The sequence below is a fragment of the Rattus norvegicus genome, chromosome 10 (genome assembly GCF_021556685.1).
Source record: "Rattus norvegicus strain SHRSP/BbbUtx chromosome 10, alternate assembly SHRSP_T2T, whole genome shotgun sequence".
Lineage (NCBI taxonomy): Eukaryota > Metazoa > Chordata > Mammalia > Rodentia > Muridae > Rattus > Rattus norvegicus.
The window spans coordinates 51324702-51341261 of record NC_141543.1 but is presented as its reverse complement, the minus strand read 5'-3'; the positions used below and the strand labels follow the sequence as shown (position 1 = coordinate 51341261).

The 16560-nt window shown below is 54.6% G+C and overlaps 2 protein-coding genes across 4 annotated transcripts in view; one reads left to right on the top strand and one right to left on the bottom strand.

Moving 5' to 3' along the window:
- Flii (FLII, actin remodeling protein) overlaps positions 1–2061 on the top strand; it is a 13912-nt gene extending 11851 nt beyond the window's left edge. For both annotated transcript variants that reach the window (NM_001439569.1, NM_001008279.2), the window contains 8 exon segments: positions 33–273; positions 413–564; positions 636–696; positions 771–899; positions 970–1076; positions 1228–1333; positions 1541–1606; positions 1737–2061. In NM_001439569.1, the coding sequence (NP_001426498.1) occupies positions 33–273; positions 413–564; positions 636–696; positions 771–899; positions 970–1076; positions 1228–1333; positions 1541–1606; positions 1737–1871 (997 nt within the window). In that variant the 3' untranslated portion in view covers positions 1872–2061.
- Llgl1 (LLGL scribble cell polarity complex component 1) lies at positions 1997–16560 on the bottom strand. Of its 2 annotated transcripts, none has more exon segments than NM_001304613.1 (22): positions 1997–3108; positions 3199–3319; positions 3542–3663; positions 3774–3888; positions 4025–4289; positions 4766–5061; positions 5953–6106; positions 6278–6425; positions 6646–6938; positions 7487–7591; positions 7680–7833; positions 8727–8794; positions 8974–9197; positions 9272–9426; positions 9581–9635; positions 9810–9945; positions 10028–10190; positions 10271–10426; positions 11467–11597; positions 11684–11765; positions 13492–13589; positions 16405–16496. In NM_001304613.1, coding segments are annotated over 22 exon segments (3204 nt in total). In that variant the 5' UTR covers positions 16486–16496; the 3' UTR covers positions 1997–3026.

Here is a 16560-nt window from a genome sequence, read left to right as displayed (position 1 = left end):
CCTACCACTGCTTACCACTGTTTGAATCACAGGTACTGGGTGCCTGTGGAGTACGAGGAGGAAGAGAAGCCAGAAGACAAGGAAGGGAAGGCCTCGGCAGAGGGCAGAGAAGAGGAGGAAGCAGCAGCTGAGACAGAGGAGAAGCAGCCAGAGGAGGATTTTCAGTGCATCGTTTACTTCTGGCAGGGCCGGGAGGCCTCCAACATGGGCTGGCTTACCTTCACATTCAGTCTGCAGAAGAAGTTCGAGAGCCTTTTCCCTGGCAAGCTAGAGGTGTGCGCTCACAAAAAGCCCTGAACTGTGCCTTAAAGCCTATGGTTGGGATGGTAAAATGATCAAACCAGACCTGAGGAGGCTTGACCCTTGAAAGGGAGGCAGGGTCTAGGGAACTACCAGCACTTCTGATCTCCAGGTAGTACGCATGACACAACAACAGGAGAACCCTAAGTTTCTATCCCACTTCAAAAGAAAGTTCATCATCCACCGGGGCAAGAGGAAGGTGACCCAGACTCTCCAGCCGACCCTCTATCAGATCCGGACTAATGGCAGTGCCCTCTGCACCCGGTAGGTACCTGGCCTGGGGAGGGAGCAGGATCCCATGGTGGGGGTAACACTGCTGATTCCCCTTCCCCCAGGTGCATTCAGATCAACACTGACTCCAGTCTTCTCAACTCTGAGTTCTGCTTCATCCTCAAGGTGAGGCTGTGGGCAGGACAGCAGAGCAGTGTGGTGGGCAAGAGCTGAGCTGACCAAGCCCTGTGCATGCCTAGGTCCCCTTTGAAAGCGAGGACAACCAAGGCATCGTGTATGCCTGGGTAGGCCGGGCATCAGACCCTGACGAAGCCAAGCTGGCAGAGGACATCCTGAACACCATGTTTGACCCCTCCTACAGCAAACAGGTGACCGAGGGGCGGGCAGGCGGGCAGGCGAGAACAGAGGAGGGCCCTGGCTGACCAGCCCTTCTCACAGGTCATCAACGAGGGTGAGGAGCCAGAGAACTTCTTCTGGGTAGGCATCGGTGCACAGAAACCCTATGACGATGACGCAGAGTACATGAAGCACACGAGGCTCTTCAGGTGAGTGCCCCTCATCTCTCCTCTAGCGTCTGTGTAGGCATTGGGACAGACGCACAAGGCTGATGATGGCACGAAGTACATGGAGCACACAGGGCTCTTCAGGTGAATCCCTCTTCCAACCTTGCCCTTCCCCTTGGCTGTTGCCTATCAGGTGCTCCAATGAGAAGGGCTACTTCGCAGTGACTGAGAAATGCTCTGACTTTTGCCAAGATGACCTGGCAGACGATGACATCATGCTGCTAGACAATGGCCAAGAAGTGAGACACCCCCCACCTCAGACCCTGCATACTGTTTTAAAATGAGAGGTTGGAGCTGGGAATACTGGGGCCAGCAGGAAGTTTCCCACCAGCCACATGCGGAGTGCTTGTGCATCACATCTAAAGACCCTAGGCTCAACTTTTAGCACTATGAACACCAAAAGGGCCAAGAAACCCATGTGACGATTTCATCTTCTCTACCCTCAGGTGTACATGTGGGTTGGGACTCAGACAAGCCAAGTGGAGATCAAACTGAGTCTGAAGGCTTGCCAGGTAAGAATGGGAGAGTACGGAGCCAGCCTGACGGGTCCCTCCATCATCCTGGACAGACATTGGGAAGGGGCACTGTGGTCAGTCAAGCAGGCCTGAGAGGACTACCCAGGCCCACTGTTTTCCTTACCAGGTATACATACAGCACACACGCTCTAAAGAACATGAGCGGCCACGCCGCCTGCGCCTGGTCCGCAAAGGTAACGAACAACGTGCCTTCACCCGCTGCTTCCATGCCTGGAGCACGTTCCGTCAAGCCCCAGCCTAGGCAGTACCTGTGACCCCAGATCCAGTGAGGAGGAAGAGGCCTCCTAGTACCTGCTTCATCTACTCACATCCTGCAAGCAGCACACAGCCCAAAGCCCTACCAGTGTGTCCACGTATGTGCAGAAGTAGTTTAAAAGATATTAAATGCTTTTATTTTCAATATTAAAAAATCAGTACTTTTAATATTAAAACAACTAGTTTTTTAAAAAAGAGAAAAGCCGAAGGTGGCATCTACAGGGAAGCCCATCCTCACTGCCAGACACGTGCACGTGCACACGCGCGCACACACACACACACACACACACACACACACACACCCCGATGACCAACTTCAGTCACGATGCCCAGCAGTTTCCAGTCACATGCGCATACACACAGGCCAGGAGCAAGTACCAAACTGCTTTAGAAATGACTGGCCAGTGCAGTCCAGGCGTTAGAAAAATACTCTGCTTGAGGAGAAAGGAAGTACAGTATGGAGTGCAAGAGAGAGGAGCCTCGCACACCCCCTCCAGCTGACCTTAAAGCTGGGGGTGCTCAGGGCCCAGCATCAGTAAGACGGGTCAGTGTTAAGGGGCTTGGCAAGACTGCCCGACGGACAGATGGTGATCACTAAGGTGAGCAAACCCAGGCTACTCCAGCCCGCAGGGCAGGCAGGCCCTTTCAGTGACAGCCTGAGATGGGCTTGCTGGGGATCTAGGAGGGTACCACGTAGAAGAGGGTATGGTTAGTTATCTATGCCCAATGTAGGCTGCTGAGGCACTAGCTACTAAGGCCCAGAGAGCTCCAGTCTCCAGCTAGGCTGGGTCCATAGTAAGATATGGTCAGGGCACATATGGTCCATGTGCTGGCTCAATAGGCAAGACCTATCAGCCTCAGTGACTCCTGTGAAATGGGCTCTGTGAACAAGAGGAGCATCAACTCCTACACCTACACCCACAGGGTCAGAGGTGGCCTTCTAATGCACAGGACTTCAATGCTGACAGGCCAGGTCCTTTCTAGCACTGAACTGTGATAATCATGACTAAGTCTCCTAGGCCTAACAGCCAGAGGAAGGCTGCTAGGCTTCCAGGAGTGATGCCATAATAGAAGCCTGCCAGGGTTCCAGCTGGAGGGATGGCAGCCGCTGTGTGATAAGGCCAAGCTGCCCCACAGCACCTCATTCAATCAGAAGGGTGTAGGCCCGACCAGCATCATCTGCTCCCAGGTTCCGCAGGTTCTTCTCAGAGTCCTCGGGAGAGCTGGGGAGGGGCAGTAATCAGAAGGGCTGGAGTAAAAAGACCTCAAGTTGCCCTGGGAATGGAGGCTTAGGAGAGGGCAGCTGGCCTCACCCAAGGAAATCCTTCACATATTCCGCAGTGACATCCCCTGTCGTGTCCAGCATGGTATCCCCACTAGCAGCTGAGTCAATGGACACAGGCGAGAGTGTGGCCTCCAGTGGTTCTGTGGTATCTATTGGAAGAAGTGCTCCTCAGTATCATCTCCCGTGCATCTAGAGACCAGGTACTAACGATAGATAGACCACAACAGGACACGCAGGCGCACACACAAGCACCCTTGCCTCTTCTGGCAGCTTCCAGCCCCGGCTCAGTGGACCTGAGCTTACTTATGTCTTCACCCCTCTCCCGCAGGTACCCTCAAGCCAGTGTCTGCCCCAGCCCCGTGCCCTCTCACCAGCGAGCTTGCTGTGGGCAGAGCTAGGGCTTCTTGGGCTTCCTTCACAGCTCTCTGGGGCCAGAATGATGTTTCTGGTTCCATTAGCCTGGCTCAGCTTGGGTGACTCTTGAAGCCTGTGGCTACAGAAATAGATGGGAGTGTGACAGGGACTATTACTGCAGTTGCATCCGATCCCCAAGCCAGAAACAGGTATTAACACCAGGGAGTGTGGGACCCAGTCCTCACAAACCTGGGCTGGGTGGCATTTCGGGACCAGCTGATATCCAGAGAACAGAGTGGTTCTGTGATATTGCGAGCACTCAGTGAGAAGCGTTCAAATTCCGATGGAGAAATCAAGTAAAAGCCTGTGAGCGGGAGAGAAAGGCCAAGGAGCATTTAAGACTAATACAGCCCAACCCTTGGCCAGCCCCTTCTGGGTACATAAGCAGAGTCTGGGTTTTCTGCACACCTAGCATTTGTTCCCAACCTGTCCAGCCTCACCCTGCCCATGGCGTGTGAAGACACAGGAAGCGATGCCACTGATGTCCTCCTTCCGGATACAGGCGTAGTGCACCTGAGGCCTCAGGCCAGGCACCGAGAAGACGTGGACATCACCCAGGTTAGTGAGGCAGGCAAGGCAGGTCTCAGCATAGTCCTCAGATATCACACTGGCAAATGTAGCCAGGGCTACCTTCCGCACACGACAGCCTTCGTGGGCTGTCAGCTTGAATTTGGTCTTAGCACTCACCTTGGGTAGTGTGAATACCTGTTGACAGACATCGAGTTAGGCCTGGCTTAGTCGTAACCACAAAGCTCCTTGGCTGTAGACACCCAATTGCCCTGCAGGCCTCAATCCAATTGTGCGCTGTCAAAATGCCACGCACTCAACCAGCCCTCCAGCGCCTACAGACCTAGTCCAGGCTTCGTGGTGCGCCCACCTCATCTCCATCCTTGGCAGATCAACTAGACATATTCCTATTTCTATGCCTGGTAACCTCTAAGTACCAAGATTCAAGGGCTTCCCACAGGCTCTTGGAGAAGGAAGGCTGTGAGGTAGAAGGCCTTAGGGGATGTAAGGCAGTGTTAGACACCCAGGTGCTTCAGGGGCTTCCACTGGCTAACAGCTCTTTGATGGAGTAGGAGGGATTTGGGTCTCAGCAGATAGGGGAGATGGGCAGGACAGGGGTTCTAAAAATCCAAGCTGGGGGCCTACATGGGTCTCCATCAGCCACAGATGCTCACCTTGAACTGTTCCTCAGATGCGATGAGCACAGCATGCCCACCTTGCATGTCAGGCGCCTGTGCTAGGTCCCGGGAAGCCTCATACGGCTCAGGCAGCGGACGGCCACGGCCATCCAACACAGCAATGGCCACCACGGGTGCCCGATGCATTAGTTGCACCTCCTTGCCCAGCACAGCCTCCACTGCCTGCTCAGGCCGCTTTTCACCACCTGCCGTGGCTGCTGGAACCTCCAGCGCATAGGCAAATACAGAGCCCGAGTTGGTGCCTGCCCACATGGTGGGCCCATGGTGGGTCGCTGTTGGGGACAGGTAAAGTAAGGAGGGCCTCCTGAGACCCCATTCCTCACAGTCCTTCTCCCTCACTCTCACCTGTATCCTCATTTCCTAACTGGTTGCAGGGACCAATGCTCCTTCCTATCTCACACCTGCTGTATAGCCTCAACCCACTGGTCTGAGACTCCAGCCCAGATCCAGAGACACAAGTCACCTTGACATCTTGAAGGGAGGTACCGGCCACAAACTAGTACCTGATACCACTAACTCAACAAGCTACATCCTCAACTCATTGCGGCAACCACAGTGCCCTCCTGCAAGACTGGGTATGGTAGCACACTCCTTTAATCCCAACACTCAGAAGCAGAGACAGATCTCTGTGAGTTAAGGCCACCATGATTTACATAGCAAGTTTCAGGGAGCCAGGACTATGTGGTGAGACTCTATCTAAAAAGCAAGCTATAAAGAAAACCAAAGACAAAAGAGTAAAGCGTGCTGACACTACCCGGGATGGCAGCTGAAGGATATGGGTGACTATACACTACCTTCTGTTTCAAGCTTAGTATTAAACAATGTAAAAAGCAAAGAGCCACAAACATAAGGCACAGAGAGGACTTGCCACCATAGACTCGATTCCACATTCCACCAGCTCTGCCTGATCTGTCCCCACCTGTGCCACCTGCTTACCACAGGACCTCAGCCATCCTGGCCCTCTCTGTCCAACTATCATGGCTTCCTTGCTTCTGTTCAACTGTACAAACCCCAAAATATGTCTCCTATGGGAAGCTATACAGGTGGCTGTCAAGGTGCCCCAAAGTATAACTCAGCATAGAGTCGTTGCTCATAATGCCACCTCCCCCATCAGTACAGAGGTCATTTAGCCTCTCCAACCCTTGTCCCTACCCTGGCCTCACCATCTCGAAGGAATGTGTCAGCAAAGTAGAGGCAGCGTACAACACCAGAAAGGGAGTCATCAGCAGAGCGAGGCTCGATGCGGCGCTGCACAGGTGTCATCTCCACGTCGTGTGGGCATGTCTGCTCTGCCAGCTGTGCATTGGCCTCCTGCAACTGGAAGGGCCCGAGGATCTTAGGTGTACTCTTCCAAGAGCCCTCTCTGCCCAGTATCCAGCAGGCACCGCATCCACGCACCTCCTCCTCAGTTCACCACACGGGACGCATGGCAACTGAACAGACCTGAGGGCTCAGGCCCAGGGCACTGACGTGACAGACCCAGCTCACCTTGCTGCTGGCAGTGGTAGCCCGTTTTTTGCCTGAGACACGGCTCTTGCGGATACGCCGGAATGACTGTCGCAGTGACTTCTTGAGGGACTTCACCCGGGACAGTGGCCCCTCCATGGCCAGAGAGTCATTGGGGTGAAGGGTACACCTGGGGATGACAGGGCCAGATGTGCTGTGGAGCTACACAGGGATCAGAGCCAGGCCAGGGAGCCTGAGCAAGCTGGCAGTAGGGCTGAAGAGCTGACCAGTTCTCTCACAGGAGAGATTATAAGGGCTTTCCCAGTCAGCCTGCTGCTGCCACAACCTCTGAAAGGAAACTGAATCCCAGACCATTTTCTTAGGGCTCTGCCCACCACATACGCACAGACCTGGCCAGCACAGGGCTCTTGCGCTGGTAGTCAAAAAGGCCAAAGCCATGACTGGTCCCAAAGGCCACGAGGCTCCACTCAGCATGGAGTGCAACAGCAGTAACAGCAGCGGGCGGCAGGCACTGTATCAGCACGCGAGGCTGGAACCCGGCAGGCCAAGGCAACGGTCCCGTGTGCGGGCTCAGTCGCTCGTGGCCCTTCCACGTGAAGCCCTCCCGATCCTGGAGAAGATCCACACTGGCCACACTGACGGTGTGCTCTCCCGGCACGTCACTGAGCTCCAGCACCAGCACCTGGACCACACAACACGGAGAGAGGACTTAGCAGAGCAGAGGCACTCTAGACCCATCCTGACAATGCCAGAGTGGCCCCATAATTCACCTACACAGCAAATACCCTTTGAATACCTACTATGTACCAAAGCCTTCATTGAGCACCAAGAAGCTGTGGTGACCTCATAATATGCTGGCTCCTGCCCTCCTGGACCCATGTGACTCCTTGAGTCTGTCTTCCACTGAGCAATGACTAAACACTAGGCCCTTCAGACACAGTCAGTGCTAAAGGTACTCTGTGACTAAGACCCTGTTGCTGTAGAGCACATCTTCACACACACATTCCTGCTCCTGGCCTACGTCCTCTGTGATTCCCCTACCCTCACTCAAGCCACTCCCACACCTCCCCATACTTGGCATCTGTTCTCACCCCTGCCAACCTTACCTGGTACTCAGTTCCCACTCTGACCTATTGCCCACATTGGCTTCCCTCTACCTCACCACACCCTTCAGGGCTACCTCCTGCAGAAAGCCTTCCCAATAGCCACATCTGGGGATACCAACCACACCTGGCCTGCTGTGCCAGCCACCACCATCTGGGCTGTGTACTTGCAAAGCGCAACCTTCTGGATTCCTAGCCGGGGATCATCACTGTAGGGATCAAAGCAGCCCACCTGAAGGGATAAGAGGAAATGGTGATGCAGGGCAGAACTATGACCAGCTCAAAGGCCAGCCCTGAGGCAGGGGGAAGGGGAGAGGCACCTTGCGGAAGGGCGGCCAGTCATCCTCCACAGCCTGGGCCAGGCTGTCAGCATGTTCGCAGTCCGTCTGAAAGAGGCCAGCTGTGCTCAGTTTGTAGAGTGGCCTTAGCGCCACACCAGAGGCGTCCCAGAACCGCACAGTGCCATCCTCATGGCTGTAAAGAGGGTGAGTATCAGAGCCTACTCTGGGAGATCCACACTCTCTCACTTATTCTTCTAGTGGCCACTATAGTGACTCTAGCTGGAGTCTACTGCTCATAGCAAGCACCAGCTATGCAGGGTGAACAGGTGCCCAGGCTACCCCCAGAGCCTTCTGAACAGGCTGGAAGGAAAAGGAGTGACCACGTTGACAACTAAGAGATGGCAGAGGGGAGCAACGGATACCCAGAAATCATAGCATATGCCCCAAACCCCAGGAAGGGCACGAAGCCCACGGGGGCCTTGCAGGTAAAGCAGTAGAAAGGCCGGGCGACAAAAGAGGGGGAAGTAGGGAGAGGGAGAAAAGTAGACAAAAGTAGGGTACAACCTTGAGATAAGCTACCGAGCCCTACTGGGTTCCCAAGACAGTTGGAAAGGAACTAGAGAATAAGGTGGTTCAGCTCTCCAGCATCCCTGAGGCCATAGCAAGCTCCCAACAGGAGAGGGCAAGCTGCCTTGAGAGGCCTGAGGGTCCCAAACCAGGCGGGAGGGAGGGAAGGAGGGCAGGCATTTAGTAAGGCCTGAGTCACCAGTGCCCAGACCTAGCCTGGCGTTTCCAGCACCTGACTGGTGGAGTCAGTGTAGGCCAACCCAGATTTTCCAGTCCAAGGCAGGCAAGCCAGGTGGGTGGAGCCTGGGCTTGGCTGGAACTCAGTCCCAGGCCAAAAGGAAGTGCAGGGTAGGGCTTTGAGCCAGAACCAAGGGAAGTTTCCTAACAGGAACAACCCGGATAGGATTGGTTAGGACTAAGCCTGAGTCACCGAGCACTTCAGCACCCAAAGAATCTGGGACATTCAAGAAACAAATAAGGCCTCATAGGTACAGGGCCTTGTCTGCCACCCACACCTACCCGGTCAGCAGTAGCCCACGCTGCGAGGGTTCCTGGGCCAAGTTCCGGCCCCCAGTAATGGGCCAACTCTAAGAAAGACAACAAAGATGGGACCTCAAAGTTAGACTGAAGGTTTCCCTCTCATCCTGGACATATCCCCACCCCCCCCACCTCCAGTCTGGGCTAGACATTGCCCTCCACAGAACAGCCCCCACCTCACTATCCTCCCACCCCCACCCCTGCCGGCTCACAAGACACCCACACTCACCAAGGCACTGGAGGCAGGCTGTGGGCTCTGCCGCTCGCCAGCACTTACGATGCGGGCCCACAGCTTGCTGGGCACATTGGCAACATGGGCAGAGCAGGTGATCGCTGATGAATGCAGTGGAGCCAGGTAAGGGGCAGGCACAGCTGGCCAGCCTGGTGTCTGCAGGTCCAGCACCACCAGCTCTTCCTCCAGAAGCACGGCTAGGGCCTGGGGGTTGTCAAAACCTGTGGAATTGGGAGAGTGAGCTCAGCTTAATGCCAAACTGGGCCAGCTGGAGTGAGGGGCGCGGAATACACACCATCCTCTGGCTGTGTGCTGTGCACCGTGAAGAAGTCAATGACACGGGAGGTGAAGTCTAGGGTCACCAGTGTCTCTGCCCGCAGTACACTCACACAGTGGCGGTCACCATAGCTGGCTCGAGGCATGCCACCACTGAAGATGATAAAGTGGTCTCTGCAAGGGGAGGCGTGCCATGTGAACCAGGAGCTCCTGGAGAACTGGGCACACGCTGGACAAGCCAGTAAGGGCTTCACCCTTATATACCCAGAGCCTGATCCTCTAGTCCCCAGCCAGACAAGCCCCTCCCACACTGCCCCCCTCTACCTACCCTGACTCACAGCTCCGCCACAGAATCTTGTTGATGGCCTTGCAGGGGAAGGGGCCTGGGGGTGGGGAGAGTGTCAGACCTCCCATTCCTCATCCATGTGCCTCTCCCCAAGGTATGGCCCATACCCAGCAATACCCCCCGAGGCTCCTTCTGTAGATTTTGCTGTGCAGTACCCTCAAGGCCAGCTGGCCCCAGTCCCCACCCTTCCTCAAGCCTCCCAAGTGCTCACCATAAGGTGTGGTCACTACAGTGGGCTGAAGCGTTGGGGGGCTGCCAGTGTCTGTGGACCAGATGGCATAGCTGCCATCACTATGTGAGCTGATAATGTTGCTGCCACCACGCCCCCAACACAGGCTCTCCAGCTGCTATGGATGAGGATAGGATAGCATGAGCCTGCGGGTGTGTACAAGGGCCTGGAGGAGGAGCTCATGCGCCTCACCTGCTTACCTGGTTACCCAGGAAAACGTGCTCCACAGACTGTGTGGCCTGGCTCCAGATGACCAGTAAGCCCCGACTATAGCCTATAAGGATCTTGCTGGGGTCTTGCAGATGTCCCTGGAGTGACTCCACAGGGCCCAAGGCCTTTCCACACCGGTAGTCATCTGGCACGCTGCAGAGAGTGCCCCGGAGAGTCAGGAGAACTTCCCAGAATGAGAAGGTTCTCCTGCCTGCTGCTCACCTGCTGCTCACCTGCGCAGGACCTCATCTGGGCTGAGAGTCTGCCCCTCCAGCAGTGCCAGGGTGGCGACATCCAGGAAGAATATGCTACCACTCTCGGTCCCCAGAACCACGGTATCGCCAGCTGCCAGCAGGACCACAGTGACTCGGGTTAGACCGGCAGGGAAACTGCAGGAGAGAGGGAAGAGAATAAGGGCGAGCCCATCTACCTGCTGGGGAAGGCAGAATGGGCTGGACCCCTATGAGCTCTCTTATACCTCTCTGCATTCACAGGGCCTGTTCGTGGCATAGCTGACACCCCAAGAAGGCTATGTGCAGTGTAATTAGCCTACTCAATTATCCCCTAGCACGCCAGCAAAGAAAGGGATAAAAATAGGTCCCCCAGGTCTCAAAAGACTCACAGCTCACTCACTACCCTGCCTCTCAGCCCGAATCAGAGCACTGCCCCAGCCAGGGCTCCCAACACCAACCTTCTAGACATCTCAAACTTTAGGGACTCAAAAAGTGACCAGGACAGGCCAGGAACTAACCTGTGGGCAGAGGCTATCCCATTCTAGCTATTTCCAGCATACCTGAGGGACACCTGCCTGCTGTGTACAACCAGGCATCCTACTAGCACCTCATCAAGTCTGCCCTGGAGCACAACTATCAACCATTGCCCAGCCTATCCTAACTCAAGAAACCAGCAGGAAGGTCAAACAGGGTTCACACACCAGTAACCCTACACTTGGGGAGACTGAGGCTCAAGAACCACTAAAAACTCAAGGCTAGGAGTTGGGGATTTAGCTCAGTGGTAGAGCGCTTGCCTAGGAAGCGCAAGGCCCTGGGTTCGGTCCCCAGCTCCGAAAAAAAAAAAAAAAAAAAAAAAAAAAAAACCAAAAAAAAAAAAAAAAACTCAAGGCTAGCCTGAGACTTTGCTGAAATTACCTTAGCACAGAACGGTTCTAAATCCCTAGAGAGTTCAATGCCAGTCTAAAAGTCTAAGGAGTTGGGTATATAAAATATTCTATTCACTGGGACCTCCAAAACTAAAGGCTCCCACAGTGGGAAGCGCAGACTGCCCACTGGCCTCAGACTCAGCTAGCTACACCTCTCTTCAAAGGATACCACTTCAAACAGGGTTCTATCCAGGCAGGGCTCCTGAACCACAGCAGAGCAGGCGCATAGGCTTCTTTAATACCTCTACCCAGTGGCTGGTCCTCCAGTACCTGGCATTGTCAAAACTGGGCCGGCTGGGTGGGTGGAAGCTGAGCCCTTCCTCCAGATGGGCACAGCCATTACGCTGGATGATTTCCCACAGATGTAAGCTGCTGTCGTCTAACAGGGTCAGAAGTCGGCCCTGATGGGAAGGAGCAGAGACCAAATGGGGAGGAGAACATGGTGATGGGGACTACCTGATGCTGGTGAAGGAGGGCAGATATTTACCTGACCAGGCAGGAAATGCATCTGGGTGACAGTGGCCGCATCCCGGTGTAGGCCTGTAAATTCCACTCCGGGTGCCCCATAGCTAAGGTAACTTGTCAAGAACAAACACATGTAGCCAAGCCAGGACAGTCAGACTGATCTTTTCCAAGACCTGCCCATCCAGGAGTCCAGCAGTCTCCTGACAACCCCCCACTTCCTAAAGAAACTCTGCTCCTATACCCAAGGTGCACACAGAATCCACACAGCCTCCCACCCCAGTAGGGTACTGCTATAGGTTTTCAAGCCCTCATCTGTATAGCAGGCTAATGACTCAAATCCAGAAAGCGGCTGCCAATGGAGTAAGAATAAAAACCTGCTTAGCACTGTGGCTCCAGCATGGTACATCTGAGGCCTCGGATGCACCTGCAAGACCAGGCACCTTGGAGTAGAGGCTAACCATGCCTAGACAGAACCCCAAGCTCCCTCCAGAGCAGGGAGCAAACAGATCTCATCTTCCAGATGAGCGCACAGACCAGACGACAGGAGACCCGCTTGAACAGGTGCCCTGAGACCCAGCAACTCCAGCACTAATGGTGGCCAGCAAAGCTGACGGAGCCCAAGAGAACTAAGAGAGGGGTCAGCGATGTTGTCCCAGTGACAAGGAAGGAGCAGTTGCCTGGATATCGAGCTGGGACTCCCTGAAGAGGCTGGCAAGGATGACAAAGAGAGGACAGGGGCAGCTGGCAGGATGCAGGGTCTCCCAGGAGATAGGACTGCCCTGCAGGAGGAGGGGAGGCTTTCCCAACCTCGGGGCTCATGGCTGTAGGAATTTAAAGGGAAGAGGGAAGAGAAAGGGGATCTAGGCTTTGGCCTCCTCATTTGTGCTAAGCACGAGGAGCCAATTCCCACAAGGACAGCTCTAAGCACCTGGCAGTGAAGATAGTGGGTGACTCTGATAGGGACACTCTCTGATGTGAACACCCCAACATGATACAAGGTCATAGCAAGTGAAGTGGCAGCACAGCACCCACGGGGCTTAGAGTGGCAAGCAGCTCACCCTGCTAACTGTCCCACCACACACCCAATGGCCCACAACAGAGGGAAGGACATCCCCATCCAGCCACATTCCCTAACACAGGATATCACCTCATAAACCATGGGCCACATGCCCACCCTAACCTAGTGCTCCAGCTCTGGGGGGTTGGAGGGGACCTTTATCAAGCTGCTTCTAGCCAGACTCTGCGCCTCAGTTTTCTTGAAGGCAGGTTAGGGTGGTATTTCCAGAGTAAGGAGACATTCTGCAGCCCGTTGCCCCACCCCCACCCCGGACTACAGGAAAATGCCTGCATTGTACAGCTCCCTCAGCCCATTGTGTGGCACAGGGTCCAGATGGGGGCAGTGTTGCGCTCACCATGCTGAGCCTGGCACTGCTCTCACCCCCTGGGTTGAACACATGAGTCTTCATATTTGTGTGTGTGTGTGTGTGTGTGTGTGTGTGTGTGTGTGTGTGTGTGTGTACACGTACAGGTGCTCATCCTCCCAGTCACAGTTGCCAAGATGATGGCAGGATCACCTAAGAACTGGCAGGCTGAAAGACAGCAAGGGACAGCTGTCGTCACTGCAAACTGACCTCCCCTCCAATCACCCATCTCCCAACAAAAAGACCCTCCCGTCTCTGAAAGGAATCACCACAGGCACAGCAACCTCTTCAAGAGGCCCCAACAAGCACTGCTGTCTCCATGAAGCACCTGCCATGCTGGGATCCCAGCACGAAGCGGGTGGTATATAAGGTCCTCACGATCCCTGAGCACCTCAGGAGCAAAGGATACATCTTGACAGCCCCAGATCTGGTGCCGATGGCCATGATGCGAAGCTCCGGGTCGAAGGCCAAGGCGCTGGGCTGGTTGGGGAAGCCATGCTCCACAGTCTATGAGGGAAGAAAGGGCTCCATGGGCAACACACCTGGGACTTCTGCTTCCACTTAGCCCAGAAGGTGCTGTCCACCTCCTCCCCACACAGAGAGCCAGAAAACAGGAATCCCGGTGCCATCAGAAGTGGGGATAGCATCTGGGACCTGAGTATTGTCAGTATCTAGCGATGCTGATGCTCCCTACTTGCCTCTCCTCTGTGAAGCCTAAACACTAAGCTGCATCCTCCCACCGGGCCGCCCATCGAACAGCTCCCCCGTGTCTCCGCCGAAGTGTGGTTGGGACATGAATACCTCCAAGAGATGTCAAATAAGGACTGGTAGCACATGGCTATAACCATACCATTTGGAAGGCTAAGGCAGAAGAGTCCCGCCACATAATGCGATGTCTCAAAAATAAATAAATAAATAAATAAATAAATAAATAAATAAATAAATAAATAAATAAATAAAAGAAGCCATCTACATGGATCTAGCCATTGGGATGGAATCAGCGGGGTGGCAGGGCCTACCTATGCAGTCTGGGCTGATGACAGTACTCCATCCAGCCTGCTAACACTTTGCAGTGACAGTGAGTCATGCAAGAGATCAGGGCCACCAACCAACCACGCCAGTTGGAAGGGAGAATTCCCTTTCCCACAGAACTGCCATGCCCCGTCTAGACCTGACTTCCTCTAGTTAGCCCCAGGCTTGTAGTTCAGTGTCCACGAGGCATTAGAACAAGAAGGCACGGCAAGTCCCCACAGTTCGTAGTGGGCACCACCAGGCTCGTTTTATGGAAGAGAGGCTAGACCCCTAGTCTAGTGCCAAGTGTTGGCACCCCAACTCCAGTCAATACTTGAGCTCTATTGTTTTAGTTCTAAGACACACAAAAGTAACCCTTCCCACACCCTGCTCCAGGCCCACCCAATGCCTGCCTGGACCAGTGCTCAGTCCCACTGTGGAAGCCAGCCAGCCATTCCTACCTCTTCTACTTGGGGCCCTCCAGGAGATCCCTGCTGATACACAGCCAAAGCCAACTCCTCACCATGCTGTCCCTCTCTGGGCATCCCAGTTCACCTGACGCCCACCCCAGAGCCCTTTGCTCTTTAGCTAGGCAGCTCTTGCTAAGGCTTTGGCATCTTCTGCATTCCTTCTGTCCCCTCCCCCACCAACTATGCTTCACCTGGCACCCCCAAATGACCAGCTCTGAAAGGCCTCCCTAACTGGTCCAGCCTACGTCATCATCCAAGTCCATATCCCCACACCCTCAGCACACCATATTTTATCCACAGCACTAGCCAACTCTGTGAACTTCTACACGTTTTACTCTTCTGTTTTGGCTTTCTGTCCTCATCCTTTCCCAGTGAACAAGCTACCCCTTCAAGGAAGAATTGTCCACTGTGCCCTGGCACCAAGGAGGCAGGGATCCAAATTAAACCAGTATGAGATGCACATCCTATAGGCAATTTGTAATTTGTGGTCTGAGCTGGATTTAAACCCAATACCCAGTGTTCACCCTTGACCACAAGCCCAAACTCAAGAATCCGGGCCTTATTCCCTAGAGATCTCCTAACACCCCCTTTGGCAATCAAACCCTTTCCCCAAGACGGACTATTTCCTATCTTTGCTGCCCACTCAAACCCGGCCTCACCCTCAACTCCTACCATGGTGGTAGCATCAGCCAGGGGGAGCTATGCTTCAGAGCCTCATCATCATAACCACGCAGGTCCCTACTATACAACTCATTCACTGACTAAGACCCATTCTCTTCTTGTTTCATGGGGCGCACCCTCACGGTGAGTAAAAAAGAGGCTCACATCTGAGAAGCCTCTCCTCACAGGTCTTTGGCAGGATCTTAGTCATGGTGTCTGTGAGCCTGGCACCCTGATCATTGCTGTCTGAGATCTCAACAAGAAAAACTGAGCCTTCCCCTGAAATGTGTGCCTCCTAAGAGAAATCCCGGGTCCCTAAGTTCTGCTCAGGACAGTAGCAGCTGCTTCAGAACTCCTACTCCATTGCTATCACACGGCAAGGCAAGAAAGATAAGCCGCCCTCTCCCTACTGAACCTCAATTTTTTTCACGTGTGTAATGGAAATGAGAAATCGAATCTTCAACGGCAGGATGCACACAGGCTCTGGGATAAATGTAACATCTAACCCGAGCCCCAACAGTACAGATAAGAGTCAGTCTTGCGGGGATCTGTATTGGTCAGTGCAGACGAGGTGGGGATTGAGGCCTTTCCCGGGGTCTCTTCTGTACCACGTCTCTCCAACTCTAGTAAGGTCAGGCTGGCTGGCCGGATTGCAAGGAGATCCAGAATCCACAAGGAGTATACTGGCCTCATTTCATGCCAGGGGAAACTGAGGCACTAAGGTATGAAATGCAATTGGGCATACAGACCAGCACATCCCCTGAACTAAGGACCCCAAGGTAAGGTAGAGCCTGGGGAGAAAAGTGGAGGCGCTGGGATTTTCCAACCCCACCCCACCCCCCACTTTTCCCTCTCTCGCCCGCCTAAGAGTTAAAGAAAAACAAAACCTGGCCCTGGGTGTCCCTCGGCCGAGCCGGGATACACACCAAAAATGAAAGAAAAGAGGCCAAGAGTGAAAAGAAGATAGGTCGGAGGAGCCCACTGAGCCCAAGGGACACCCGAGAGAGATATCAGGGGTTCAGAGACCAGGGGCAGGGAAACAAGAGGAGCCCGAAAGCGCACGGCACGGCGCGGGGCACAGCCCGAGACCCCGACCAGGCACACCCGAGCAGCGCGGCGCTCGCAGGGCAGAGGCGGCCCGATGTGGCCCGCCCGAGCCGCCTGCGCCCCCGCCGCCGCACCTTGTGGAAGGCGAAGAGCTCCTGCTTGAGCTTCTCGCGCTGCGGGTCTGCGCCCTGCCGCCGGAACCGAAACTTCATCATCTTGCGCCCGCCTCCGCCACCGCCGCGGGATGCGCCCGGCCCCGCCGGTCCTGAGGCGCGGGGCGGGGCCTGCAC